This window comes from Orbicella franksi, chromosome 1, assembly GCF_964199315.1.
Source record: "Orbicella franksi chromosome 1, jaOrbFran1.1, whole genome shotgun sequence".
Lineage (NCBI taxonomy): Eukaryota > Metazoa > Cnidaria > Anthozoa > Scleractinia > Merulinidae > Orbicella > Orbicella franksi.
The window spans coordinates 6,893,077-6,920,182 of NC_138145.1; the positions used below are offsets into that span (position 1 = coordinate 6,893,077).

A 27,106-nucleotide genomic window follows, 5' to 3' on the forward strand; every position below is an offset into this window, starting at 1 on the left:
TATTTGTAGGCCTTTATAAATAAAATGTTGAAACAACAGTTGCAATCTATCTTGAGTATGAGGCATGTAAAATGACTATGTAATATCCACTAGGTGCTACAAACTGTTTGCCACTCATCCCAATTCCATGAACAATATTAAACGAATTATAGGTATTAAGATATTTAAATCAGTTCACGAGAAGATATGTATTTTTTTATTTCACTGTAGGAAACACAACAACTGGATGCGGAGAAATGCGCCCCCCATTGCATTCGCTGGTGTCTGTTGGCTTTTCCACGGTATTTTTGGCATCACTGTTCGGCAACTCAGTCATCATTCACATTATAAGAACAGACAACTCAATGAGGACCACTACCAACTACTTGATCATCAATCAAGCATGTGCTGATCTGCTGATATCATTCGCAGAAATAACGGGTGTTTTTTATTACAGTTCAACCGGTAGTGTATGGATTGGAGGAATTTTGGGTTTAATTTTTTGCAAGATGTTTGTAGCAATCCAATTCATTTCACCCAACTTTTCAGTTTGGATCCTTGGGATCATCGCCCTTGATCGCTTCTATGTAGTAACTCGACCATTACGATTGTCACCTATATCTCAACATTTTAAAAAAATAATTTTCTCGTGTTGGGCGTGGTCAATTGCCTTCTCCTCAAACTACCTTGTGAAACAAACCTTCAAAAATGTTAAAGGATATTATTACTGTGATGTAACGACGTTATTTGATGATTGGAATACATTTAACAATATTTCTTTAACTTTGAACGTTTTTCTGCCTCTTTCACTGATGGCAGTTCTTTACACAATTGTGTGCCTCAGACTTTGGTCTCGTGAAGTACCAGGTGAAGGAAACAATCAGAATGAAGAACAAGCAGCAGCTCTGAAATTGGCGAGAAAAGTTACCCTGATGATGATTATCGTTGTGGTTTTATATGTGATATGTTGGCTCCCTGTGTATATGTCAGTCCTTTTGCGTTTTGTTGATAGGGTTCAAGTAACTGACAGTTTGTTTCTGTTAACCAATTTCTTAACGCTTTGCTACACTGGGATAAATCCTTACGTTTATCTCACATTTAGTCAGAATTTTCGAAGCAGGTTCAGGGAGTTGTTCAAAAAATTTTGTAGAAAATTAAAGATATCAAATGTTATTGACTCTTTTCGGTCACAAAGCGTAGAGCTGGAACAAATATAAACGAGCCGTCATTTTGTTTTTTAACAACGAAAACCTAGGCCTGCCTTACGGAGGACTATTACGATAACTGACAGAAATGAACGAAATGATAATAAATATTAAGGTCAGAAAAGAAATATCATATAAAACGTCTCAAACTAAAACATATTAATATAGCATGTAATAATACATGTAGGCTTGAGCAGTTTAAGTGAAGAACAGATATGATTAATATTTAATTTAGAATATAAGTCCAGGTGTGCCCTTTTCAGTTAATATCATGTATGAAACAAAGCAATACGCTATATATTATTGAAAAGGGTTTTTGAGACAAATGCAATGTAAAACGTTCTCTGTCGGCCACTTTCTTTATTTCTCTCGTGTTTCGAATGACCGCCGTGTTTTATCATGATAAAATAACTGGCTTTAGTTTCCCTTTATAAAAGTTGTCTTTAGTGGTTTTAAAAATACAAAGAGAAGTTAATTTTAATTAAAGTAGGTTGTAATGTAAACAGTAATTGAAGTGCTATGTAAGGGACAATCTATATTTATATCTTAAAATTTAAATACACACACAAAACCCAATTCAACAAGCTGAGTCATCTAGGAACCAAATGAAGTTCGATCTTTCTCCCAATTTTAATGATAAATGATCTCAAATCTATTACTTGCCTAGGCTTTAAATGTAGAATACATTTTGCGTGTTAGGACATGAAATTGGCAGTCTGGTGCCAAGAAATACAATCTGTCAAACATTGGATTTATTTTCTGATGTTAATATGAACCCGATATAATTAATACGAAGGTTGACTCCAAACAAGCCAAGGGGAACCCTTTAACTGCCATAACTGGGGTGGAATACAAACCATGTGGGATATCTAATTATGATTTCTACACTGGATATCATAACTTATGGCTGTATGATATTGTTTACCCTGGATTGAATATTACCCTTGCCTTTTAAAAAAGAAGGGCGAGAGGAAAATAAAAAAAAGAAAGAAAGAAAGATCTTCCTTAACACCAAATAATGTTATTTATTTTAATTTTTAATAACATGGTGCATGGTACTTTGACGGTTGAAAAGAAAAAGTTTTTTTATGGGATATTGATGTTGAAAGAAACATCAATATCCCATGAAAAACATTTTTCTATTCCTTTGTAGGTTTCTTGGAACACTTGACGTTCTTAAAATAATAACAACAAATCATTATTTTTTTAATTAAAAAAAAGGTAAATTCGATGTAATTAAAATTAAGCGTGCAGAGAAATCAATCAAAATGAAACAAAGCAAACTTCATTGATGAAGTATTTGAATCAATCTATTGAACCTGTAAGGTTCTATTCAAAGAGCGATCTCTTTTTCATGACAAGATAAAACCGGAATTAAAAGAGACGATGCAGCATAACTCAGCATAGCTGCAAAGAAGACTGGACTAAATAAACGTCGAGGGTCAATTTTGTGAGTTGAAATGTATAACCTATTTATTCCCATTAACTGGCCACCACTATCAACGGCCTTGGCCACCCTTTGGTTGTCCCGATCAGGGCTTTCTATTGTCGTTCAGCCCTATTGAGCGACCACAGAAAATCTAATACACTTAGATTGGCTTTGTTTTGGAAAAGACGATAACAGATAAGAGTCTAGAATAGAAATTGATGGCTGATAGAACCATTCAAACACGTTAATTTTGATTGTCTTAACGTGATTACACGATAACCTGAAAGTAAATGTAAATGTAAAACTGTAAATCTTATTTATAGTGGTCATGCACTTAGCTATACAAGCACTAAGCTTAGCTAGTTTACAGGCATGCCACTGAAACAAAGGAAGCAAATATTTCGATTAAACGTGACATAGTTAAAAATCCCAACTGGCAGGAGGCAGACCAGTTGGCTAATTACAAAGCGTGACCGAGGATTTGAGCTCGGGACTACCGAGAAACAAATCCCGCTAGTGGCAGGGTTGAGGCCTTGAACCAGGAACCTCCGGATTACAACACCAGCACCCTAAACCACTCGGCCAAGCTGCCTCCGTAACACCTTTAAAATACATTCAAAGCAAACGAACTCCTATTAACTGGCCAATCCCTAGTAATCGGCCATCTCCCATCGGCCGCGTTATAGGGGTTCGACTGTATGCTTTTATTGATTAAGAAAAAAGAATTCATCTAAATGACGTTGGGTGATACACTCACAGTCGCAGTTCCTTGCTGTTATCACAACAGCTCTAGAGTAATAATTTTTCGTTTCAAAGGCAAACCTCAATGACAGATGTTTCTGTTACTTTACGGCCTTCATGTTGGTGTCCCTCGGAAGGGCACCAACATGGCGTCTCCAAACAAAGCTCTATAAATTTGCGTGAAATTTTTTTCCAACTAACGCACCAATGAAAAACTGCACAGACCTAAATCTTGGCGAGGTGGTTCATATATTAATCATCTATCATATCCCAGATTCTTGACTCAATTTATTGAATGGTTACGATATATATATTTTTGGTGGCGTGCTGAGTGCAGAGCAGCCATATTGCGCACGTAACATCTACAGTCTTGGGTACACTCATTAGGTATGGCTTGTTAAAAGGTTAATTACAGATAAGTTGACAGCTATCCGCTTCGAAAATACAGTATTACTATTTAAGAATGCATCAATTTTCTTCTAGGTGAACGCTTGAATGTTTTGATTTGTGAGACTGGTATACGTGATAAGCGACACAACATGGACCCTTGAAAGTATTTTCATAAGGTAATCTTTGATCTTTGAGGTCTGATTTCATAGTCTAATTGACAGTCCACCGAACAAACTGACTGAGCTAATTGATCAAACGTTTTCACTGATCAGGTCACTGGACACATCATGGCAGATCAAGATAGGAAGGCTGCTTTACCCTTTTTTTTTGAGAAAGACTCAACAGCAGGGCCTTACACGACTTCCAGATAGCCTCAAATTGAACTACTGAGTTGTTCTGTCCCGAGAACAGACTATTTCTTAACAACTGTTGTCTTGTGCGCCAACTACCTTGGCGCTACATTTATGCATAGGACAACGTCACATAATGAACAATCTTCGATCCGAAGATATGCTGGACCTTGAGCTCTGCTGGATATCTACTTACCAAAGATCCTTCACGCATCGCCGAGCGACAACTTGTCGGAACTATTTACCCAGTAATTACAGTCAACGAATAACTTAGATAAAATTATATCAAAGCATCTTTGAATCCCTTCATGGGCGTCTCTTTTTAACGTATTTTCTCAAATTCTCGTCTATATATCTGGCAAGTGTATTCTTTATAATTCAGTTTTATTTACTTGTAGGTTTTACCACCTATTAATGTATATATTTGGATGTCGCTTTTTCAACTTAATTTTAATTGAACCAGTTTTACGTTTAGCAGGTGTTGTGGCTAAAAACCCTTTTCAGGGAGTCTTGATAAATGTGTTTAAATATCTGTAACTCAGCCTCTTGTGTGGAGGAAGTTTACGACCCCAGTCGCAACCTTTCATTGATTACGCGTGAAGAAAAGGACTGATGTGGACTTACAGTATAAATCGAATTAATCTTTTGTGGTTCCTAATATCTGGCAAAGATAATAGAGCCAAAAAACCAATAAAGAAAATTGAAAATTAATGAAATAGTGTTTTGACCACTTGTATAACTCTTTCCTGGATGGAAGATTGGGGTATAAAAAAACAGTTGCGACAGCTCCAAAGGTATGGTAGAGGTAGCCAGTAAATAGCTTAAGGGTGCTTTTCTTTTTCTGGGACATTTTTAAGGGACATTTTTCATTTATTGAGATTCTTGGATTACCCTGGACTTCCACAAGATGCAATCGTGTCACTCACCAAACAAAGACTTTAAAGCATTCGCGTTGAACTTGAGAAATGTCGGTAAGTTTGATTATTAACTTTACACAAGATCATTAGTTTCCTTCCCTCAAACGGAAACGCTGGGTCGAAACTTCATAAAAATAATCACAACAATTTTAGCTATTAAAGAATAATATTTAATTCCTCTGATTTAAAAGCGGTGCAATTGGTCGTATTACATAAAACATTTGACTGTGCTCTTGTTCATAAAATCATGACAATAAATGTATGAAAACAGCTTATAATATTTCGAGGCAATATTTCAAGGCAAAAAGAGAATGTGATCATAAAATGAAAGAGAAATCTTTGATCCGTGTAGACTCCCGGTGGGCGTGAGCACATGACATCATGGCCAATTCACGGTTGACCAAACAAACTGAGCTAATGCCATTAGAATTGACATCATTTTCAGTTTGGTGGCCGGCGATATAAACACTTTGTTCTAAACAATTTTTTAATACAGGCATTAAAAAAGCAAAAAAAGTTACCCGGATAATGATTGCTATAATTGTGGTATTATATGTTTTTTGCTGTTTTCCTCTGGATATATATTTCTTATTACATTTTGGAAGTTATTGGGGCATGAATACCAGCATCTATTTTTTCGTAAATTGGTTGACAACCGCTTATAGTGCACTCAACCCTTGTATTTACCTAGTATTTAATCAATTGTTTCGCAATAATTTTAAAGACTTTAGGACGATTCTTTAGGGAAATCACGATAAGACAGGTCGTTCTTCCCAGTAGTCGATCCCGGAGCGTAGAGTTAGAACAAATATAACACAAATAGATGCACGAGGAGCACGCAATCGTGTTGAGTAGGAAGAGAGAAAGTAAAAGAATGAAAAGAATGAATACTTTGGCTTTGTCCTCAGTTGTCATCTCTAATAGCGACCTTAAAGGGGAAACCGCTATGCACATGGCAACACTCTAGCGCTAAACTCGTACCTAAGCCTTTTCGCGCTGTGCACAGCGGGCCAGATTCGGCGTTATATTTTCAATGTGAAGAATTGCCATAACCATTAACTGTGGCATTGTTTCCCGTGGCGCAATAGCAGTCACAACAGCCCCTTAATCATCTGAGCGAGAAACGTGCATCCACTAAATCTTTCTTTGATCGCTGATCTGGAAATAGGTGCACGTCACTCAGCGGCAGTGCGAAATGACAAACCTTAGCTTCACACCTTTCTTCGATAATGTTAACTTAAAAATAGAGATAAAAATTTTCCTGGTCAGCACGCTTAGCTAAGAGCTACAGTTTCCAGGTGCACCTCGAAATAACAAGATAATAAAAGAAAAGTAATTCACGGGAAGTGTAAAAATATATTGTAAGTTTTAAAGCTGATCACGAATCGAAATAGTGATTGTCTCACTTTTTAGTCAAGCTAAGTCTAAAATGATGATGATGATGATGATGACGATGACGATGACGATGACGATGATGATGATGAGTAATTAATCCCCAAAAAATGTCCGTGAAATTTGTTCTCACTTCCAAAACTATACAGAAGTTTTCGATTCATACCAAAAGTTATACTGGTCAATTGAAGAATTACAGATTATACGGACCATCTGCAGAACCAATCAAAACGCAAATCAAATACATGTAGCTGACGCATAGCGCGGGAAGAAGGTGTGCGAGCGAGTGAGCATGGTTTTGGTTTTACTTCTGATTAGGTGACAAAGTGGCGAACGTCTTTTCAGCCAATCGATTGGTGGGGTAGTGCAAAATCAAAGAAAATGAGAATTGGTGTTCTAATGAAATTGAACCAGCATTAAAAGATCAGGAAAAGTATACCTGAAGTGAAATAAAAATTAACTTTATGTTCGGTTTAGTAGGACTAAAAATAACCAGTACACTTTGTCCTTGTTTGTTTTGACTTTGTCTCCTGGAAAATGACCCTACCGTATAGAAGGGAGAATATAGTGTCCTCAATTCCTCGTATTGTTTGTCATTCTTATTTTTTAATATGAACGGGAGAGTACAGAGTACATTAAAAACACATCAAAACATGTGAACTTAGTCATGTTGACTTAAGTCAAAGATTGCGTTTGTTCAACTCTTTTTATAAGACATGGCCAAAAGCACACAACGTTTACTCTATATTGCAATATGTTTTATGATACAACAGGGTGGCAAAGCGTGAGCAAAAAAATTGTGCTCAAAATGTTGCAATATGTTGCGTTGAAATTTTGCCTGCGTTTCACCAACCCATTATGTTGTAGTCACATCTTAAATCAACAAAAGAAAAAACACAATGGGCAGTCTGTCTGTTTGTAGAAATTAACAGTTGCGGTCTTGTACAGTTCAAATAAATGAAATGAAATTGAAAACACCTGTTTAGTTATCCGGAAAACGAAAATAAACAAAGTAGGAAAGTTGACCACCGGTCGCCATGAAAATCTTTGTTGTCGATGTTGAGAAGATAAACGTCGAACCGAACAAGAAAATAACATAGTAAGTAAAGTTGTGATATACTTTGAACGATTTTCTTGAATTATACGAAATTGCGTTGGCTACATTATCTTTAAACCTCGCATCAGCAACTTGGAATATCTGTACTGCTTACTAACGGAACCAATGATTCTTTTTTTTCCTGAAATATCTCACTGACAAGATTACAACTGCGGTAGAGGGACCTAAAACATCCCTACTACATCGTTATTTGGTAGGTAGCTATGTTATTTTTCTTTTTTGCAGAATTGACACTTTACAAGCGAGTTGCAAGGTTTTCCTAACCTAAGTACCAGTTTTAATATGAATTTTTCTATAAAATGTGTGAAAATATATTCCATGCATGTATCATCAGAATGAGAAAAAAAATGATAACAAAATGAGAGATTTTTAAAAGACTTTCTCTTGTGCTTAAAGAACGATTACCGAAGGATACCGAACGCGAAACAGTAGATCCCAAATTCAACTTTGACCATTTCAACTCAGTGTAAGCTGTTCAAAACAAAGTTAATATATATTTAACTGAATATATTTTCTTTTTTTCTTATTGTTCAAGGTAAGGGTAGAAGGTTATTAAAATAAGGCAACACAGACTTTGTGGAAATAGTCATGCGGCAAGCTTATTAAAAAAATCCAATTAAAGCTTTTTATTTGAACTTCTGATGCCACTGTTTGTACTGATATCCTCCTATAGGCGACAACTAGTGCAGTAGATAAGCAAATACCACAATATACCCTTGTCCTGCAGGTTTCGTTTCTCTTATCATCAATCAAATTTGAGCAGCGAAGCGACGACAACCTGTCGCGGAACGAGAGGCATCTGACCACGAGAATCTAATTAGCAGATCTTTGAACGACCACACGAGTAATTTACATTATGATTGTTAATTAAAACAACCGAGAGTAAAGTAGTTTATTTCTCGCATTACCGTGCGGTGAATTTGCCGTTTACGCCGACATATTTACGAGAGATATTTTGTCTTCCTATACGATGTCTGTGACCGTATATCAGTTCATTAACCAAGTGTTGTAGTGAGGTCTCTTACCAGAGATTCACAATATTGCACCGATGTTAAGAAGTCACACATCTCAGCATGGTTTCTGGTCAGGATTTTGTCTTTTGAAATTTGAAACCTCTGAATTTAAAACTTTGTTCACTATAGGCTCTTTTCTACACCGAAATGAAACTGAAACCATTGCAAATTATAAAATGTTCTAGAAAATGGCGTGGAACGTTCTAAAAACCAAACAACATGCCCGTGACAATGTCAACGCCTCTAGGCAAAATCATTTTCAGCCTATGAAATGATGTGTAAAGTAATTGATCATTAGTACTTTTCGATGGAGCTGACATATCTTCTTTTTGATCTTATCTTAATTTTCAAGCACAAAAAGGTGTAATAAAAAATTTCATTGAACTTAAGCTTGTTGAAGAAGACCTTACATCTTACGTTACGTTACGTAATCTAATGCCTTAGTCAGTATCAGGTTTCGATTACCCGAGGCAACCCTCCCCCTCAGGCATCTTTAACGTGTTTTTATATGAGAAAAAAGTTGTCCCTGTTGGCTGAGTCAAAGCTTGTCCTGCGTGATTATTTATAAACAATTATTGGATGAAGTTTTTGTGATATCCGGAATGATCAAGGTCGAGGTAAGTGGAATCAGCCGAAGCCGAAGGCAGCCGAAGGCTGAGGCTGATAACACTCACCCAGACCTTGATTGTTTCGGATGTCACAAAAACCGAATCTAATAATTGTTTTATTATACTCTGTTTTAAAGAAAATAACGCCAAACGCATTATCGCATCGAACACAGTTTATTTTCGACAAGCCATGTTCTTACTTCGCTGTCCGTGAACTTGACATTGGTCTTGGAATTGCGTGCGCAACGCACGGATTATTCACTAATCTGCTAGCAAATTAGTGAATAATCTGTAGGTTGCACTGTTTCCCAGAATTATCTGTAGGCTTTTAGCCAATGGGAAGACAGATGGTGACTACAGTGCATAATGATAATCCTTATTAGACATTCATCTCGCAGTTATCTCTCTTTCTTTGAGTTTCCTTAAGTCATTCGATTACTGTGGGCTCCCTTGGATTAATTTTGAAAATCATGAAGTATAAATCTCTGAATTTAGGCTTTATAGGATGTTTGGAAGGTCGTGGATTACTTGAGTACTTCTTTTTTTATTCAAACTTTGTTTTACCAATCTGATACCTATTTTTCATATAATAGATCCTTTTAGCAGAAAGCAAGATGTTCAATATTCAACGTGTTGTTAACGAAAGCCTTGATGCTCACACTGAAGGTAATTAGATTCAGCTTCAAGCACATATTCAGTATTGTATTCATTTTTTCAAACATTCTTCCTTTAAACGTATTTATACAGAAAAAATGCCACGCAATCAGATTCCATTCCTCCTGCAACATGTTTATCTCTGACTGCAAACTAATGCTAGAGTCCAGGGCCGGGTTGTTCGAAAGCAGGTTAACGCTAACCCAGGATTAAAAGTTAACCGATGTATTGCTCACGTTTTGCATGTGTAGTTTGAGCTTAGCCATGCTCAAAACTGAAAGACAAACATTATAAACAGAAAACCTCACCGAAAAGTTACAAAACTGAAATCAAAATTCTTTTTAATCCTGGGTTAGCTTAATCGAGCTTTGAACAATCGGGCCCAGTATATCATTTTTTCTGCATATACTTGACTAGCCCATGAAACATGCATTAGCCAACACGTGACCAAACGGAAACAATTTTATTTAGTAAACCAATTGTGCAGTTCAATCTTTATCCAACACATACATCTATTTTTATCACCAGGAAACGTTACGGAAGTCCTCGGAGAAACACACATCCTGATTACGTCGCTAATTTACCTTGCCTACGGTGCCATATTTACTGCGTCACTGTTTGGCAACTCAGTCATCATTCACATTATACGAACAGATAACTCCATGAAGAACACTACCAACTATCTGATTTTAAACCAAGCGTGCGCCGATATTGTGTTTACATTCGCAGAGTTAACCAGCTTTATTGTCCGCACTAATTCTTTAGGGAGCCAATGGTTTGGAGGACTTCTTGGTTTAGTTACATGCAAGTTGTTTCTGGAGATCTTAGTGATTCCACCCGTATTTTCAAACTGGATCCTTGTAGCGATTGCTGTGGAACGATTTTGCGCAGTAACTCGACCTCTAATATCTTCACCTGTATCCCAACATTTAAAGAAAACAATTTTGGTATTATGGGTTTGGGCTATTGTTTCTTCGACAAACGTCCTTGTTAAAGGAGAAGTTGTCAAAACAAAGCATTATTATTACTGTGATTTCTCATCAGAGTGGATAAATTCTCATTTAATTTTAGCCGCTGTTAACATTGCTCTACCTCTGTTTGTAGTAGCAGCTCTGTACACAATTGTATGTCACAAGTTATGGTCACGTGAGGTGCCAGGAGAAGGTGCCAATCAGAATGAAGGACAGGCCGAAGCTATAAATACAGCGAGAAAAGTTACCCGGATGATGATCACAATTGTAGTCTTGTACGTAATGTGTTGGTTTCCTTTCGATGTTTTATTTGCTTTGAATGTCGGGGGTTTTGTGGAAATCAGTCCAAACTTACACATATTTCTTATTTGGCTAACGATCTCTTACAGTGGCATTAATCCTTACATTTATCTCACATTTAGTCAAAAGTTTCGAAATCATTTTAGACATATCTTTAGGAATTTCTTCAGGAGAATCAAGATCCATAATTTTCTTCATTATCGATCCCAAAGCGTAGACTTGGAGCAATTATGAAAACAAAAAATTAATGCTAAATAAGTATATTCTTGAGTAACTCATACCTCTGTAGACCCGTTTTTGTTTTAGGTGTTTGCCTCCCTAGAGATATCAACAAGATGGCAACCTCGGGCTGCTTGACCTTCTTGGGTCTGTCTTCTCGGGTTTTTCGACAAGGGGTAGATCCCACTCTTTCTGTCCTGATTAGGCTGTTTCATTTATATAGCGTGTCTTTAATTACAAATTGATGAGGTGGATGCTTCGTGTCAATCCTAAGCAGATGATTGACTGACTACCAAATTGTAAATCACTTTACACGTGAACGTGTCGAAAAACTGGAAGGCTTGCATCTCTTGGAGCACCAGGACACTTAGCACGTGGACGTACTTGCGAAAACTAATTAGTTCTTCCACAACCTCCGACTGATTATCTTAAGAGACGTTTTTCGTACAGCGGAGCTCAGTTGTGGAACAACTTACCTACAGACCTAAGACAAACATCTTCACTGACCGATTTCAATTCTAAATTAAGTCGCCACAGTTTTAAGTAATATCTTAATTTTAAGTAAATTTTTAGATAAGGCCTCCATGAAAAGCAGTTTTTTTTTCTATTTGAATTGTTGTTATTAATTTTTATTGTAGGTAGGTAGATGGGTAGATACATGTCCAGTAACTTAATTGACTGATGAAAGAAAAAAAAAAACGTGTATAAATAAAGTTATCTTATTTTATCATATCTTATCTTATCATGCAGACTTGAATCCCCCCACCCACCCCGCCCCCTCTCCTCCCGCGGTACAAGGATTGGAGGGCGGAGTGTGCGGGTTGGTTGAACCCCGTTGAAACCCCTGGGATTTCGTTGTTATAAGACATATGTAAATTACTTTTCCATTAAATAGATATTCCTCAGCTTGCTCTTCAGGATGACATATTTCTTGTTGGTCATGACGTAATATAAGGTTGCATGATGTCACGAAGTTCACCACATTGGATTCACCTCCTTGGATTTAGATATTTCCTCAGAAAGTCAGAAAATAACGTGAATTGATGGGAAATTATCCAATTCAATATGATACTAGAATGTAAAAAGGTACTAGTTCGGCAATGTTGCTCAAGAAAACTGGAAAAAAAAACCAAGAATTCTGTCCGTCAAAATGACATATGAAAATCTCCGTGAGAGATGAATGAACAGCTACTGGAGGCTTCAGCAGCACAGAGCTGCGTATAAACAAAATCTCTCCGGAGGGGGGATGGGGGGATGGGTGTAATCCATAACACAATGAACCGGCTAGGGCTGGGATCTGGAGACCAGCAGACTAATAATTAATCATTACTATATAACAGGTCTACTAATAGATTGGAAGTCCATGTTAAGGTTAGTTGACACCGTGAAAACAAGGCATCCGCTAACCATTACATATGGAGGCCTCAGGTTTAGAACACAAGTTTTTTTGAAGTTGACCGCTGATCAAGTGTTGATTTTCGACTGAATCGCGGACCCAGGCCAGGCGACCTTGTTGTAATCAAAGCCGGTTTGTTCGAACGGCGGTTAACGCTAACCCAAGTTTAAAAGTTGACCCAATTATAAACTTTGTCTTGGAATAAAAATGTTTTACTGCTTATGTTTGTTGAGTTTGAGATTATTCAAACTCAAGACAGAAGACGAAAAAATGTAAACAGAAAACCTCACAAAAACCTCGCAATTAATCGGGCTGTTTGTTAGTTTAATCGGGCTTTGAACAACCCGGCTTAGGAGCTCCGCTTTTAGGCTTGGTCACCGAAGGTTTTCTAAGCGCAAGCTCTTGTGGAGCCGAGAGGCCGGTCTGTGATTCAAAGCCACACTGACCTCAATGTTTGTTCCCCTAAAGCTCAAAGTTGAAACATTTTGCTCCAGCCTACTGGATAAAGCAACAAAAATTCAAACAACCGAACCGATCTGAGAGTGGAAACGGGAGAGATGCCTTACTATTCTCACTGCATACATAATTAGCGCATCGCGGAAGTTGATATAATCCCTCAAATTCCACCATGCTTTTATGCCCCAGGGCGGCCATGATGCTTTGCGGTCTCTTCGTTTAAATTACCGGGTTTTGCCTTTAGTGATCATTGTCATTTTGCCGGCGTTCCGATGGAGGAAGGTTTTGTTGCTGCGCGTACTACCGTCAACCGGCAGCAGCCTTCTTCCTTGATGGGCAAACTCCCTGCTTGGCCAGCTCCTATTGAGATTCCAGAAGAACCGGCGGCCGTTGAACCGCCTCCAGTGATTACGGCCGAGGTATTTTCTCTTTTATTGTATATGTTTTCGGGTTTTTCTGGCTTTTTTCCTCTCTTCGTTCTCTTTGCCTGTTCTCATTATTATTTACCGGTTTTCGCTGCTGTAGGCTAGCCTAGGTATATTTGTCGTTCTATATTTTGCTTTCCCTGTGTTATGTTTCCCGCTTTGCAGGCCGCTTTTTTTACGCTATTAGTTACCGCTATGTAGCGAGGGGTATTTGTTATTGCTGGAAGTTTCCGCTTTTTAAGCGATGCGTTACTGCTATGTAGCGAGGAATATTTGTTATTGCTGGAAGTTTCCGCTCTTTAAGTGATGAGTTACCGCTATGTACGCGAGGAATATTTGTTATTGCTGAAAGTTTCCGCTTTTTAAGCAATGAGTTACCGCTATGTAGCGAAGAAAATTTCTTATCGCTGAAAGTTTCCGCTTTTTAAGCGATGAGTTAGCGCTATGTAGCAAGGAGTATTTGTTATTGCTGAAAGTTTCCGCTTTTTAAGCGATGAGATGGAATATTTGTTAGTTTGTTTCTTTATTGCTGGAAGTTTCCGCTCTTTAAGCGATGTGATACCGCTATGTAGCGAGGAATATTTGTTTTTATTGTTTCGTGCTTGTTGGGGCTTTCCGCTTTGTAAGCGAAGATCAGTTACCGCGCTTGATTGCGAGGAATATCTGTTGTTAGATTAGTTTTTGCAAATATTTTCTGTTTTGTCCCTGTCGTTTTTTTGTTTTTTTAAACCTTCCCATCTTTGATCCTAGGGGGACCTTCTGTATGTCTCTATTCTGGGCCTGGTTCGGATTCTGGGGTCAACGAGGGGTTGGTTTCCCTGTCAAATCTCGATGCATCGTTTCAGTTTCGTTCACGTTTTTCTTTGCTCCGTTTTTGGCGAGTCATTCCCTCTTTTCGCCTGTCGGAACATGGAGGTTCAGGACTCGCACATGCGGTCAATTGAACTTGTTCCTGTCTGCTCTTTGTCACAGGGAAGCCAACCCTTCATTGGCCTCCTGGCTTTTGTCGGATATTGTGCATTTTCTGGCTTGTTATAGTTTTTCTGCTGTGGGTCTTCTCGAGATAGTTGTGGTTGGTGTTCGGGTAAAGCGATTTTTCACCCCATTTAGGGGGGAAATTCTAAGGGAAATTCTGTCATACGCAGTCGCTTACCGCCATTATAATGTGGGTCAAGAACTGTGCTGTTTGCACACAGTTTTTTTTATTTCATCAGCGATACCATTGCTCAGCGGGGTCCTCTGGAGTTTCAGTGGTTTGAGGCGAGTCTCCGCCCCACGTAGTTCCATTACAGTCGAACCGTCAAAGCCTTTTTTTCTTAATTTGTGGATCAGGGATCTTCCGGTTAAATTGGATCACCTGTCAGATATCCTCAGGTATGTCTTGCCTGGGCATCTCCAGACAATAGTTTACGATGAAAGTTGTTATCATCATGTCCGACTCCATCCATTGTCAGATAATGTTTTGGGGAGAGCTCGGGTGGGAAATTTTTCCGTGTTTCGTAGGCTGTCTCTTGTTTGGAGGTGGGGGAGGGGGGGAGGGTGAGTGCCTTCATCAACCACAATCTCGGTCTTGTCGTTTCGCATGCCGCCCTATCACTGTATTTGCGCTGGCTGTGATGTTTGACAGCTTCTTTCTACTCTGGCGCGTTCTGTTTCTCTTCCAAGTGCACAGAGAGCAGAGGCTTCGACTTGCATTGCGTGTTACTTTTGATAGAAGCTGGCAAGTCGAAGTGTGTCCCTTCCACAGTCAATTGTTTTTGAGGCTTCCGGTGCGATTTTTGCGCCAGTTTTCTCTCATTCCCCAGGATAAGAAGACCAAGTTTGGGATTTTGAGGGAAAGCATTTTATCATCTTTTCAGGTCAATCTTGAGACTCTGCAGTGTTTTATGGGAAAGGTCGTGTCCTTTAGTTCAGACATCCCTGGTGGCATGCTTTATGCTTGTTAACTCTTTAACGCTGTATCCCAGCTTGCGCGCTTTTCCAAGATAGCCGATAAAGTTCAGGGAAAACGCCGCTCGGATATAGTGATCTTTGATAACGTTTTAGTTTACTTTTTTCCTCATTAACAAAAGAATTTGCCCCGAGACTGCATCAGGCTAGACACGATTTGACGCACACATTCAAAGAGCTTGTGAATTAGTGAATGGTGCAGTGTTTGGCTCTTTCAATTTTATATTCGAATATTTCTGGCTGTCAAAGCGCGAACGAATTATACATTCTTTGTAAAGTTTGAATTGTTAAACCTGCGTGGCACAAAAAGTATTTAATGCATCGAGCTTAAGTTTTTTTGGGACAGTCAATCGTGCTGTGTCCTTTCAATATTCAGAACTTATATTTTTGTAGTAGCTCCATCAGAAACTGCATCGCTTATGGTAATGAGACGAGTTTCTCTTATTGGCGTTTCTTAGGCGATTGGCCGGATGGCCTTCCTTGGAGGTCAGGGTGTATAGCCGCCCTGTTTTTCGATATCTCTAAACGCTCGTGAGGGCGGTGTTGTCCTCAAAAAGGGAAAAGCCGGACGGAGTCCAGAGTTTATTAACTAGATACTTCGGATGACAACAACTCTCCCGAAGCTAAGAGTTTGCTGCTTTCCCTGCTTGCTCTCAGGAATCACATCTGTGATTTTAGGGTTTATGTTAAAACTGATAATCGAACCCTCGAAGCTTCCTTGGAGAATTTGGGCCGCAAGAAATCCTTTGTCAACAAATCCGTTAAGGAGGTTTTACTGTGTAGCCGTCAATTAATGAATGAGTTGCCAGTAATCGGATACCCGTGTTTGCGCAAAGAACTCTCGGATCGTCAGGGGGTAAACATTGCAAGTCGCTAGAAGGAAATGTATGGCGAAAAGTTGTTTCGACGCCCAAAAACATGGTTTTGGGGAGAGATCAACGCTTTTTCGCCGTTGTTTTATCGCAAATGGATTTTGGCAATGCTGATACATGGAAAATTCAAGTTTTTGTTTGAATAACCGTGAAATAAGTGACAAAATTTACCGATAAACTCCCTTTTGCTTGCGTGAGGGTTATTGTGAAATACATTTAAGAATACATTGAAAATTTCAGTACACGCCTGATCTCGAGAGGCTACCCGGAGCAAATGGTAGAGAAGACCCTCCAAGAAGTTAAATATAAAGACAGAAAAGAAGCTCTAAAACAGAAATCGAAAATTGCAGAAGGAACCACTACCCTTAGTGTCGGGCAATTTCACTCAACCGTCAATGCCAAACTTTGAAAAGCATAATCACGCACAAATAGCACTTTTAAATACAAATACTCAGAGATATATTCAAGGAGCCACCCTTGATCTGTTATAGAAAAGAAAAATCACTGAAATACGCGCTTGTAAAAGCAAAACAAAGGCTTTGAGAAACACAGTAGCCGCACAGCATGAGTCGCGCGGACTCATTTGTCGTTAAATCAACCCCAGACGGTACAATGATCGCCACCGGGCTTATTTCCAGTATTGTTTGTATGACTGAGCTTTCAAAAAAGCTAAAAGTAGCCTGTACACAACTTAAAAGGCTTTACTGGGTTATTTCCTCTCGATTTGTACCTAATTAATTTTGTAATATTTTCAGACCATTACGCGATGTAAATTTCACAATAAACCTCACCCAAGCAACGGAGTTTATCGGTAGATTTTGTCACATATTTCACGGTTATTCAAACAAAAACTTACATATTTCACTATCAACATTACCCAAATCCATTCGCGATAAAAACGACGGCCAAAAAGCGTTAATCTCTCTCAAAAATCGTTTTCTTGTACCTCAAAACAACTTTTAGCGACATTTCCTTTTAGCGACTAGCAATGTTTGCCCTCTGACGATACCCGAGTTGTTTGCGCAAACACGGGTGTCTGATTACTGGCAACTCATTCATTGAATTTTTGCCATTTATATCATTACGTCCCTTCTCACGGCAATCCAACAGACAAGCCGTCGCGGGCGTGTTTTGTCCTCGACTGCGTGCTGTCGGAGGGATCTTTGGATTTGGTGGGGTACGGTTTCGGTCCTTATTCATTTGATCTCGTGTCAGACCGTTCTGCCCAGATGCGCTCTCATTATTCTCCTTGGCCCACTCTGGCCTCTCAAGGGGTTAACGCCTTTGTACAACCCATTACGTTGGGGCAAAACATTTATGGTTCACCGCCCTTTGTTTTAGTCGCGGCACTCTTATGATATTGTGGGGATCAGAATTCTCGAGGGGCCCTTACTCAGGTAGTTCGGGGCTTGGGTCTAAGGAGTTTTTGGTGGGCTCCCCTTGGGTCTGTAGCAGTGGATTGTCCTTTGCTCGGCAGGAAAGGCGACGGAACCGTGTTGATTTCCCCTTCTCACTCTGCGTTTGTTTAATCGGCGCGTAACCTACAATAGGTTTCCTCGTTTGTTATGATCTTTTTCAAGGTTCCGCGGCCTTGGAAACCCGCCGTCGCCGCGGTTCGTGTCAACAGGGAGTTTTAGCAAACCGCGACGGCGACGAGAGTGTCACCAAACAGAACAATTAATTAGCAGAACAATGGCTGCGCACGTGCGTTTTGAATTTTGGTACATTTCTTTGCCGTCCTTCGCAAAACAACAACGTGAAATGACTAAATTCTACGTATTTTGGAGAACACGAACCGCAATGGTTAATTTTTCGTATCTTCTTTTGGAATTGAACGCTGTTGGTGTATGTTTAGCCTGAGCAAGTTTTTAGACCAATACGCGTACTGAACTGATTTACACAGTTGCGACATTCGAAGGTAAAATATTAATTCATTTTTTACAAGGCGTCGTCCCCGCCGTCGCCGCCGTCATTGCTAAAACTCCCTAATAATATATCCCAATGATGTGAATGCACATTTTGGCAGGCATGTTTAGTGGCCACCGCGCCTGTAATACCCGCTTTCCCCAAGGACGAGATCCTGTTGCTTATTAAAGGCGTAATACGCTTCTAAAACTAAAGTATTCTTTTGGCTGCACGCTTTTTCAGCTTCAGAAGTTGGCTCTGGAGGAGACATTTTCCACGTTCCTCGCGTCGGTTACCCCGCCTGAGAGAGAGAGAGAGTATTTCGTCTCGTACAGCGGATGACGTTATCAAATTCGTCATTCATAAAAATAAATTAGGGCAAACAAGGGTTCACGCCCCAGCGTGCTCCGGAATGATTTACAAGTCTCCCTGCCGTTTGGCCGTTGTTACTATAGACGTCCGTGCTCGGCTAGCTCAGGTCCATCTTTATGACCTCGGGCGCTTCGATCACGCCAACCAAGCAAGCAGGTCTGGCTGTTTCTTCGTCGCAAGCAGTGTCATCGTCTTTTGTTAAGTTTCAGAAATTAGTTTGCTTTTTTACGGGAAAAGATAATCGTTTGCCAATCGCTGTCGACAGTTGATAAATATGTTTTAGTTCGAGATGCTGAGCTTTTTGTCATTGATTTCTTTACGGGCGATAATAGAGCGTCAGATTTGGGTTGGCTTTTGGCTAGCCAGGTTTTGAAATTAGAGGATCGTTAAGGCTACCTGCTACGATTAACCCTCACTAAAACTTTATTCAAGGGTCCTCCCTCCGTTTGCTTTTAATTCCCAGTCAACTAGATAACTTGTTACCTTTCCTGTGTGTGATTCACTTAGGGCCCGCTTAGCTCCAGATGTTTCTCTAGGGCGTCTGACCGGACTAGGGATGCTAGTTCCATAACCTTTTAATTTTTTGGTTCAGCCATAATTAATCGACTTCGGAGATATCTCGCACAGTGGATATCCGGGTGTGTTTGTTTAATGCTTTGAGATTGTTGGGTTGTTCTCAACAAGATATTGCGCAGTACATAGGGTGCTCCCGTATGTCTGAAACGTCTTCATCTCTCGCGAGCTTGGAGGGCGTTTGTCCTGGGCAGTCAACTCGATCAGGACCCCAATCTCCCACCTCGAAAATCTCCGGCCTGCTTGTAAATTTTAATGACATTTATTTCAGTTTGTTATCGTTGCTCTTAGCTCTCTTATCAGTTCTCGTCTCCCGGTTAGGGTTGTCAATTTATAATATTATGCGTTTAAGAATAAAGAGATTTCTGAGTAATGGGAGGAGAGGGTGGATTAAAGTCAAATTTCGTGTGTTCTTGTCTGATTAATATTTTGTATATTTCTGGGCGTTTTTCAGGGGCATTGGTGGAGATGTAGCGTGGTGTCATGGAAAGGAGTGGACTCCTCCCACAACTTAGTCTACCGCGATGTGGTAATTGGTATACAGTGAGGATATATATATGTTATTTGCCGGCTTAGGGTCGGTCCGTATAGTGAAAAACTGTGACCGAGGTCTTGAAAATGCTGCCCGAGGTCACAGTTTTTCACTATACGGACCGACCCTAAGCCGGCAAATAACATGTTGTAAATTAGATTTACAGATTACAGATTACAGATTCCAAATGGGTTTATTTACGCAAGTCTTGTCATTGAATCAGCTTGCGCGCCGTCTACTAACGATTTGTAAAAAATCTCGGCAACGAGCGAGTAACTCAGATAGTAGACAAAGAAAGATGTATCAAAGAACAGATTTTTTTCGAACTACTTTATGCTAGTTGCATTTCCTTCACCAGTTAAGTTCCCCCAAAATTTTTTTGTGGTGTGAAATTTCGTGCGAAGTTTGAAGTTTTACTACAAAAACAATTTCTGTCAGAGCCACATGAAATTCTACCGTAAATTGAATAGTATAAAGCGAGGCAATTCGTTAAGTGTATTCCACAGAAATTCTCCTAAATGCAGCAACGATCAGAGAGATAAACTCGACTGGAATTGACTCAAATGTTACGGCGAGAGAAACACAGAGGGTTCCCAATAGGTTTGGCGGGATGCGGGATTTGGCTTTTCTTCGCCGTGATATTTGGGATTTGAGCTGAAAACAGGGGCGGGAAGCGGGAATTACAATTAGTGGGAGCGGGATTTCATGTTTTTATGGGGTTGGGATGCGGGATTCGCAAGGGGAACAGAGCGGGATACGGGATTTCAATTCCTACGTGACCTCATAAATTGTTATTGACCAGCGCAAAAACCACAAGCTGGCAGAAACGAACCTTTTGTGCGTATAGCTGTGTCAGGTTTCAAGTAATGAATAGCAATTAACGGCTCTGTACCCTCTCAGGTTCTGTTAAACGTATCCATTATCACTTGACTACGTTAGTATCATGAGACTGTATGAGATCTTTGAGTCCTATTGCGACCATTCGTGTAGCCTGCGTAGCTTGGCGCTTTTTAAGCGGCGAAGCCGCACTATAACGAGCGCCAAAGCTGCGTTAAAAAAAAAAATGCTTAAACCGCCAAGCTACGCGGCCTATCATTTGCGTTGACCCCTGACATCAATGGCATCTGTCCATTCCGACATTTTCGATATTTGGGTCTGTAATCCCCCCGATCCTTTCTCCTTTTTCTAGTCTTTCCACCTTTTCCGGAGCGCATGGCTTGTTTTGGCCAGGATGGCCTCACCGAATGGCGGTAATAGTGATTTCCCGAACGAAGTATGCGGCATTACGAATTCCGTCACCATATATTACGAAAAGGATGTTCAAGCAGGAATGCCTTCATTCGGAAAGAAAAGTTCTGAGCCCAGATTTCAAGAAAAGTGAAGACGTTGAAAGCTTTAAAAGAAACTGTCAAGTGCGTTTATGGGCCATCTCTTGAATATGGAAATCAGTCAGTCAGTCCTTCACTGATACGTGAACAAAAGAAAACAAAACAATAAACCGTTTACAGAAAGAGACGTTAGAATCATTTGTGCTTACTTATCTGCTACCCATTGAATTCTTTTTTGATATTTTATGCGATATCTATTTTTAAAAAGTTTCTGTGTTAATAATTAAACTAATTATTAATGTAACAAATTAATCATTAACGCAGAAACGTCTTTGTAAAGTAGGCGAGATCGGGATTTCCAGGCTAAAAAGAGCGGGATGGCGGGATTAACAGGAAAACATGGGCGGGAAATCGGGATCTGAGAGCCCTATTGTGGACCCTCAACACAGGATTAGGCGCCATTACAGCGCCAAGTTACAGCGCCAAGTTACAAACAACCAAGCAAACGCTAACTTTTAGGAGCGAAATTTAGGCGGCGAAGAAAAAATCCGGCCCTTGGGCCGTATCGTAAAACGCTGGACCGGTTACGTGCATATGCAGATGCTTGAGAAAAAATAAATCACGATATTGCCTTCATTTCATCTTTATTTCAACTATTTATAACGGCACTAGTGATATGAACGCACAATTAAGAAATTATCTTCAAGTGTCCACTGGGATCACCTTAGTCAGGCATATATTTTTTTCTTTTTTCAAGCCAGATAAAGTTATCTTGAAGTTCTTTTTCACAGTCTAGTATCTTTAAGCGTCTAGTTTTGCATTGGCCAAGCATATACTATAACAGGAATACAAGCACAAGTTTCTTCGTATCTCCGAGTCACTCTGTTCCTAAACAGTGAAAAGGACAAAAAGCCAAACGTTAGAGAGAGACCTTCGTAACTCGACACTATTTATTTGACATGAACAATTTTCTGCAATTTTCTGCAGGGAGTAAGTGATAGAATATTCCTACATACTTGAAGAAGGGTTCGCGTTCCTCATCTTTTTTGTTTGTTTGTTTCCTTTTTTAAAAAATATTTCTTGATCATTTATAAGCCAATTGACTAGTCTTATTCTCGAGATTGTTACTAAATATTAGTAATAAACATAAACAACAACGAAGTATTCAAGACGAATGCTTCTTCTCACTGGCAACAGTGAAGGTGAACACCTGAATAGGCTTGCTGTCGTTAAATTTGCAATCAAAAAGGCGAGGGTGTGAAGCCAAATATAAGGGAAGAAGAGAGTTGAACACAAGGCATAGCACAGTCACTTTGCTCACTAACCTGCCGCTGGGGTTTGCCGTTGTCTATCGATAAAGATTCTGAGTTGGTATCCACAACCTGATCACGTATCTAAAACAATAAGCAACTCGGAAATTGTACTCGTGGCATAAGAGAAGCTCAAAAGAAGCTGTCATTGCTCATAGACTATAAAAATGAACCAGATTACTACATGATTTTAATTTACCTGCTTCATCCACTTTTTCTTTGACGAGTTTAACGGTACAAAGCCTCCTGCCAACAACGAAGACAGAAGCAGCAGAAAAATGCAGAAGGCAGCAGTTTGCTTCATCTTGATGCTTTAGCCGATAAATTGATCTGAAGATGTGAGATGACTTGGGGTGTATATAATTGTTGCATGGGCCAGCTGTACGGGAAACTTCACAATTTCAATTCTTTCACATGAATTATTTATTTCATTCAAATGTCCGCCTACATAGTGATATCACTATAGCAATATAAATGGTTTAACTGTCTTTTAAGCAGTTGCTGTAAGTTGTTTTTTCTGGGTGTATATCTTATTGAATGTTTCCTTTCTATTCATAGTTCTTCGTGGGTGTTCAGGATTCTTTCGTAGTCTATTTTATCAAGACATTTTGCTTTCCGACGTCATACATAATTTCACTTTTGATTACCATAAACAGGTAAATGTGAAAAGGGAAAATATTAGGCTCTTAAAATACATGCATGGAAACATTTTAAAATGGTATTAATGAAGCCAACTGGTCATTACTCAATTTTATACCGGGACAACGTTGACAGCTAAAAGAGATTAAAGCATTAATAAATCTTTTCTCATTGCTTGTTTTGAGATATATGTCTTCAAATGTGGCAGATATACTTTATATTTTTGGCTTCTTTCAAACTTTCGGGCTCTCTAAGAATGACTCAGTAATATACTGCCTTTTTGCCTCACAAATTTGATTTTTTTTTTTCCCTTAGCTGCTACGATCTTTTCAATGCGTGGCTTTCGTGACAAGCTAAGCTTTGTGCTACCGATTTTATTCATGAAACAGTAATGAGAAAAATAGCAGAGAAAATCAATGAGAACATAAAAGGGACAAAGTGGTTATACCGCCTCGGGTGCATCAGCTTAGCAGGTGCATTCATAATCTCAGAGACAAAAAGCAACTAGAAGATTGCTTCCGCGAACATTTAAAAGACGAGAATGTCGTAAAACTTCAAAACAAACATCCTTTAATTCGGCTCCTTTGCACTCCGTTGAATCAACCCATTCTACTTGTTTTATTAGTTAGTTAATTTTTCATGTATCCTGGCTATCTTGCTTTCTTCAACAAGCCTCCATACTATTACAAAAACACCCACATAACCCGCGATCCTCCATGTAAGGGTAAAGCTGGAATTATCAGCTCTTCCAAATTGGCTACGAATGAGTAATTTAACTTAATCAACTTTATGGTAAACGAAGCCCGTAAAGAGAGAACATAAAGGTTCAGAAAATAGGTTATTTTTATTTATTATAAACTCGGCATTAAGTTTTGAAATGCAAGTAAACGTCATTATCAGTGAATAAAGGTAAATTAAGTCTTATTTATGTATGTTAAACATTCAGTACAGTTTCTAAAAATGAGATATATGTATTATCCAGCTATCGATATCTTTCCAGCTATATATCAGGAACATCTTAACATTGAATGATTTTGGAATAGTTTACGTGAGTACTAGTTTAATGTGAAAAGCTTAATTGGCACTAAAAAGCCATTAAACAATTACCTTATTGCTCACTTGCATTTAAGACAACTTTTAATACAGAAGGAAGCATTGTTGAATTTACCATGCTTCAACTTAAACTCCTTGTACCGAATAATCTATTGAAACTAAAGATCCCCTTCTCCATGTATCTCCAAAAGTGTTAAAGGTACAGAAATGAAGCTTTTATGGCATGCAAAGTATCCAGAAATGTTCATTTTAGTAATATTTTAGTTTATAGAATTTTCGTTTTAAGTCACGATTAATTATGACGTCATCTAACCCCAAAATGACCTCACAACTTTATGTTTTAGGCCCTCGGATCCACCATCTTTTACGCTAAAGATTTAAAATTTAAAACTGATTTCAAAACATTAAGGGTGCAAAAACCTTTTAAAAGAAAGATTTAGTCAGACAATGGTACTAACGAAATGAACTAGATACTTAAGGTGAAAATTAAATTAATTAAAAATTAAAGCATATATATGCTTAAATTTGCCGGGCGTGCACATTAACCGAGAACGGAGGCGTTAAAGGAGCTCAGTCACGCTATTTTAGCCACTTTCAAAATAGCCTATAAATTGAAGAAAACATGCCATATTTTACTAAGATAGAAAAACACTAAAGAGATAATAAAACATCAAGGAACAAGGGTGGTCAAGAATGGAGAAGATTGACACAGATTAGAAACGACGAACTAGAAAATCTAGGCTGAACTTTTCAGAATGCACAAACCATGACATAGCTCCTTTAATCTAGCAGGACATATTTTAAAGACCATTGCATTTAGTACTTTCTGACTTAGCTTGTTTGGTCCTCGATGGGGAATATGGAAATCATTCTTGAGAAATGCCTGACAAATTAATCTTGCCCGAAATAAGGGGAACTAAAAGCGAAGAAAAAAGAAAGCTAGAGTCAGTTAAGTTGTAACTTGGTCAGTTCCTATTTTTTGCCGTTGCCAAGGGAGTAACAAACGTCCTTATCATAACCATGGCACTTGAAATTGCTTCACTGGTATTGTCAAACAATTAATTTCCTACATCAGACACTGAGATGCCGAAAAGAAAGCACAATATCCTAGAAAACCATCATGAGGGGCTGCTTTTCGGTTGAGATTAAAGTACACAAAAACCATGCTTTTATGTTTCAGCTGGTTAAATCATATGAGTAATTAAATCTCTCGTTGCCAGAGCGGCAGTTGTCTGCCTAAAAGCAAATTAACCCACACGAAACATAACTATTGATTAATTAACCAGCTGAGCGCAAACGTTACGAAATTATTAATAATAATAACTTTATTTACGTGTCAATGGGATTTAGCATTGCTGCTAATTGGGGACACCTAAAAGAGTTACGATCATCAGGACTATGTATAAATTGAATTTTTAAACATTATGATTATTTACAAGATAAAAGCCTATCTATCAAAAAAAATTAATAATAATCATAATCATAATCATAATCATAAAAATACAAAATTGGTGTCCTTTGCAGCCACCCAAGATCATGCACAAGAAAATTCACTAGTCTAGACAAACGAACATTTTCCTGGGCAACCCAAAAGCCATGGAACACCCTTAGCTTCCTTCTCTAAGTGAAGTACGAAAATCGAACTTTTTAATTAGGTCTTTTAAAATCTAAACTGAAAGCCTGTTTATACAGAATTGAATTCCATTTTTTGGGATTTCATTAGTTTTTAATCAGTGAACTAATCAATTAAGTAACTATTTTTAACCTGAAAGCCAAGTTTCAAGTAAGTGTTCAGGTATTAAATAAGGCGGTAAGTCTTGCTGTGAGGCTTAACTATTTTGTAGAAAATGCGTCGTATAAATTCACTTTAATCACTATTTCTTATAATATAATTCGCTACATATCGAAAACTTTCTACACATACTTATTTAAATCTGTTCTAACTCCACGCTTTAGGAACGAAAAGAAAGAACATTGTGCACTTTGATTTTACAAAAGCAATTCCTAAACAAATCTTTAAACCCAATTCGAAACTTTTTACCAAATGCGACATAAATATAAGGATTCAGTCCACTGAAAGAGACTGTCAACCAAACAAGAAATAGATATAAACTATAATTAATTTCCACATAACCCCAAAACACTAAAATGATGTACACATCTAGAGGGATCCAGCACAAAACATATAAAACCACAATGGCAATCATCATCATTGTAACTTTTTTGGCTGTTTTTATGGCTTCAACCTGTCCACGATTTTGAATGGCGCCTTCCCCTGGTACCTTACGCAGCCACAGTTTGTGACATACAATGATGTAAAGAACTGTTATTATGAAAAGAGGTAACAAAATATTTAAAGCCGTTCCTAAAATGAACCACCTTGGAATTTCAAGGTAACAATTATAATGTTCTTCGATTTGTACCACCTTTGCGTTAACAAGATATTCTGTCGACGAGACAACGGACCAAGCCCACAATAAAAGAATGGTTTTCTTCAAATGTTGAAACATAGGCGACGATTTTAAAGGCCGAAAAACTGCATAGAATCGTTCAAAAGCAATCGTTACCAGGATCCAGATTGAAAACACCGGTGCTATAAACATGCTCACGTGAAAGATCTTGCAAGTAATCACGCCCAAAAGTCCCCCAAACCATAGACTCCCCACACGATCAAAAGGGAGCAATATGCTGATCAACTCTACTATCGTTATGAAAAGATCAGCACACGCTTGTTTCAAAATGAGATAATTGGTAGCTGTTTTCATGGAGTTATCTTTTTGTATTATGTGAATAATGACTGAGTTGCCGAATAATGACGCCAGAAATATAATGATGCACGCCGAATATGTCAACCAAATGAACTGGAGCTTTGTGTTTCCAAGGACCCTTGTAAGGTTTCCTAGAAAAAAAGTGGATTTATTTGTTAGATATTGATACTCTTGTATGTATTAATTTAAGTCATCGTCTTTCTTTGCATATTCTAAATTATTTTTTTCCCAAGACTGCACGG

General features: G+C 38.6%; 3 protein-coding genes and 1 long non-coding RNA gene across 4 annotated transcripts; 2 read left to right on the forward strand and 2 right to left on the reverse strand.

Moving 5' to 3' along the window:
• The first annotated feature begins 42 nt into the window (after positions 1 to 42).
• LOC145482798 (neuromedin-K receptor-like) lies at positions 43 to 1,337 on the forward strand. Its single transcript, XM_081461437.1, has one exon. The coding sequence runs from the start codon at positions 237 to 239 to the stop codon at positions 1,194 to 1,196; it is 960 nt and encodes a 319-aa protein (XP_081317563.1). The 5' UTR covers positions 43 to 236; the 3' UTR covers positions 1,197 to 1,337.
• An 8,904-nt stretch (positions 1,338 to 10,241) lies between these two features.
• Positions 10,242 to 12,037, forward strand: LOC145482804 (substance-P receptor-like). The gene has a single exon (XM_081461449.1). It carries the CDS (start codon positions 10,458 to 10,460, stop codon positions 11,298 to 11,300), a length of 843 nt encoding a protein of 280 aa, XP_081317575.1. The 5' UTR covers positions 10,242 to 10,457; the 3' UTR covers positions 11,301 to 12,037.
• Positions 12,038 to 21,287: 9,250 nt separating this feature from the next.
• On the reverse strand, positions 21,288 to 22,715 carry LOC145482813 (uncharacterized). Its single transcript, XR_014048821.1, has 3 exons — positions 22,604 to 22,715; positions 22,420 to 22,488; positions 21,288 to 21,982 (listed from the first exon to the last, which is right to left on the reverse strand). It is a non-coding gene; the product is annotated as an uncharacterized LOC145482813 (long non-coding RNA).
• Positions 22,716 to 26,048: 3,333 nt separating this feature from the next.
• LOC145484782 (substance-P receptor-like) lies at positions 26,049 to 26,876 on the reverse strand. The gene has a single exon (XM_081463422.1). The coding sequence runs from the start codon at positions 26,859 to 26,861 to the stop codon at positions 26,049 to 26,051; it is 813 nt and encodes a 270-aa protein (XP_081319548.1). The 5' UTR covers positions 26,862 to 26,876.
• Positions 26,877 to 27,106: the final 230 nt, after the last annotated feature.